The 3,748-nt window shown below is 35.1% G+C and overlaps 2 protein-coding genes across 2 annotated transcripts; both read left to right on the forward strand.

Moving 5' to 3' along the window:
- The first annotated feature begins 420 nt into the window (after positions 1-420).
- On the forward strand, positions 421-2,449 carry LOC140167591 (uncharacterized). Its single transcript, XM_072190890.1, has 2 exons — positions 421-1,991; positions 2,444-2,449. The coding sequence occupies exons 1-2, from the start codon at positions 549-551 to the stop codon at positions 2,447-2,449; spliced, it is 1,449 nt and encodes a 482-aa protein (XP_072046991.1). The 5' UTR covers positions 421-548.
- A 73-nt stretch (positions 2,450-2,522) lies between these two features.
- Positions 2,523-3,597, forward strand: LOC140167250 (toll-like receptor 2). The gene has a single exon (XM_072190592.1). The coding sequence runs from the start codon at positions 2,532-2,534 to the stop codon at positions 3,546-3,548; it is 1,017 nt and encodes a 338-aa protein (XP_072046693.1). The 5' UTR covers positions 2,523-2,531; the 3' UTR covers positions 3,549-3,597.
- Positions 3,598-3,748: the final 151 nt, after the last annotated feature.

The raw sequence follows: 3,748 nt of genomic DNA on the forward strand, positions 1-3,748 counted from the left end.
CTAATTTAACAATCATAATTCAAATTTGACCTCAAGGTGTGGGGTATAAGTTTTGGTACCAAAATATTAAAAGGTCATTCTATGAGGGTACAAATATATTGAGGTTAAAGAACTCTGTCCTGAAAAAATGAGCATGTTCGAGATCCTGGTGATTCTTTTTTTTTCTGAGCAGCACTAAACAAGTACCATGTTTGCATCCTATTATTTACTGTTACTTCATTGAATTGAAATATTTCATTTTCTAAATCAATAGAAGAAAGTTGTGATACAAGAAAGTGAAAGTGAAAAGAAGTGAAAGTTCAGGTTATGAACTTTCCACCTACATTGTGGATACTTTCTATTTTCTGGACATTTATGTGGTTAAGGCTCCATCATCATTATAGTATTTGTTTCATTTAAAAGAAGATAGGTAGAGGACTAGTCGTGACTTGCAAGAGCAACCAGCCAATCAGGGAAGAACATTACATAATCTTAAACATTCAGTGTTCTTGAAGCATCTACTGTTTTTTCTTGGACTTAATTTGTTTGCTGTAGTGAAATAGTTCATCATGGTATACTCTCTGATCTGGATTCTTGTGGTTCTTGGTTTTATTGTGGGATCATCTATTGATTTCATCTACCCAAAGGGCTTGCCATGTAAGGTATATAACAGCACTGAGTTAGACTGTAGCAATAGGGAACTAACAAGTATTCCACCTCTGAAATATAGCAATGTTAAGGGTTTAGATCTGAGTCATAATCAACTTGAAGCTGTCAATGGAAAGAGTTTCGTTCATCTCACTTTACTTCAGAAATTAGATCTGAGCTACAACAAGATACTCAATATCAGTACTGATACATTTAGAGGATTGAACAAGTTGGAAACTCTAGATCTAAGCTATCAAAGCCATCTTACATTTCACGGAACCCCATTTTACTCTACTACATCATTAAAGAAGTTACATATTGCAGATAGTGGTTTGTCCAGTCTACCACCATCGGTATTTAGTGGATTACATGAGTTGCAAGAGCTTGATATATCAGAAAATGGTATTCGCCTATTCCCTAATTCTGTATTTCAAGGTTTGACTAATCTGACTCGCTTGGATGCAAGCTCTTGTTGGATTGAACCACTATCAGCTGCTCTGTTTAAAGACCTTATTAGTCTAGAATATTTAGATATATCTTATGATCATATAGTAAGAGTACCAGAGACATTGTTTGTAAATCTCACCAGTCTGAAACATTTAGATATATCATTCAATGCCATTCCAAACCTACCAGAGACATTGTTTGCGAATCTTGCCAATCTAACATATTTAGACATTTCTCATAATAATCTATCCTCTGCTCCATGTAAAGCATTGGCTGGACTTGGAATGGTATCAACACTACATATGACTGGGAATCATTTTGACTATGTAACTTGTTCTATTGAGAATATGACCAGTCTCGAGAAGTTAAACATATCATATAATTATAATAAACATATTTTGTATTATACGGAATATTGGGATATAATCAAATGGTCAGAACTAATCACAAGGTTACCCGCTACACTCTCGGCTCTGAACCTGGACGTATATGGTAACACTGTATTTCAACCTGTGATGCCTGGATCATTAAATTCAACTGTGTCATTGTTGACAATTTGCGACTCCAGTAATTACGGTTATCTGTCAGTTGAAGATGATGCATTTAGTATGTTTTTGTACCTGCAACATTTGAGTATACACTCATGCATTTATCTTAGAATGAAATATACAGATCTGTACGAATATTCCTTTCGAGGCCTACTGCAACTTAAGTCATTAGACCTTAGTAATGCTGGTCTAAGAGCATTTCCTTATGAGACCTTAGAAGTGCTTGCAGGCTCACTGGAATACTTGGATTTGAGCAATAATAACATACAGGAAATGTATCCATTTTGGCAGAACAAGGACTTAGGATTGAATTCCGTAGATATCTCTAGGAATCCAATTTACTATATGGATCTTGAAATACTTGGCAATGTCAGTAATATGTATGCAAATGATCTTAAACCAGCTACTAATTACTTTATACCAGACACTAATTACTTGTCCATAATACACACCACCAATTTGGCACTAAGATCTATTTATATTTCATTAGAAATTATTGCTACGGTTGAATATGACTCTTCTTTGCCTTTGTGTACTTCATCACCTGCACTTGAGGAAATAACCTTCAGTAAACTTCAATTCCAGGACGATGTGCAACTTAAATTGAGTAATTGTTCACATCTCAAGTCACTTGCCATATCAGACTCAGAAGGAGTCAATTTTATTTTTAAGGAAGAAAATGGCGAAAATTTCAATTTTTCTCACCTAGAAAAGCTGTCATTAACAAACTGTAAATTGTCATCAATTAATCAACTTTTTCTTGAGAGTCATACTCTACAATATTTAAACATGAGTGTCAATAAAATTGTCAATATTACTAGAAATGACTTTTCTTCACTGGTACACCTCAAACACTTGGATCTCAGCCACAATGAAATAGAAAGGCTACCTAAAAATCAGTTTCATTACATGTCCCATCTAACCTTTCTTAATCTGGCTGGAAACAAACTTGGTAATTTGAATACTTTGAAACGTCTCTATGGTCTGCAAACACTTATTGTATCTGATAATGCATTGACTACACTACCTACCTTTCTGATAAAAGCACCATATAACTTACAACACGTTGAATTGGGAGATAACCCATTTTCTTGCACATGCAGTATAATACCTCTACAAGATTGGATACTGGCAGATACAAAAACATATATAGATTCACGACCTCCATACCTGTGCAAATCTCCTGCAATCAAAGAGAATCTTGGTATCACAGAATTTAGTTTAGATTGTAGTCTGCATCTTGAAAACTACCTTGTCCCCAGCTTGTCATGCCTGCTCATAATTTGTATAATAGTGCCTATCATTTACAAATATCGGTGGCACATACATTATAAATTATGGATTTTATTTTATCAGAGAAGGTATCAGGGATATGTAGACAATGACAATGATGATGATATTATAAATGAGGAGGAGGAGCATAATGTTGATGCCCCATATGAAGCGCCGATTATGAGGCGCAGATATCATGCTTATGTTGCCTACCACAGAGACAATGAAGCATGGGTAAATGATCAACTCATTGCAAACATTGAAGATGGGCCAGAACAGTTTCGGCTTTGTCTTAAAGAAAGAGGTGACATTCCAGCAGGGCATTATATTCTCAATGCCATATGTCATGGTATCAAGCAAAGTCGCAAAACTATTGCAGTTTTATCCGAGAATTTCATGGATGATGGATGGTGTCATTATCAGCTACATTTTGCACGAATGCGAATGGTAATGGACAATGTTGATGTACTCATTTTGGTACAGATTGGGGAAATTGCTGATCATAAAAAGACGTTATTGCTTCGTCAGTTATTATGTTACAAGGAAGTGTTGAAGTGGCCTGAAGATCCCAATGGACAACAGTTATTCTGGAATCAGTTGAAGATGAAACTACGTAAACCAGCAAGAGTTGGTCGTAGATTTCAAGAAATTTGAAGCAAAATTGTTTTGAAACATTTTTGTGCTAGGTTCAAACCTGAACACATTGATTGCATTAAATTGTTTAGTCTCTCTAAATATAAAAATAGTCAAACTTACCCAATGTTGAGTAAAAAAGGGAACAGGGCAACAAAATGAGTCAAATGGAATTCAGTATTGAGTAAAATTTAATCAACATTGAGTTCTATTCACTCAGC

This window comes from Amphiura filiformis, chromosome 13 (genome assembly GCF_039555335.1).
Source record: "Amphiura filiformis chromosome 13, Afil_fr2py, whole genome shotgun sequence".
Classification (NCBI taxonomy): domain Eukaryota; kingdom Metazoa; phylum Echinodermata; class Ophiuroidea; order Amphilepidida; family Amphiuridae; genus Amphiura; species Amphiura filiformis.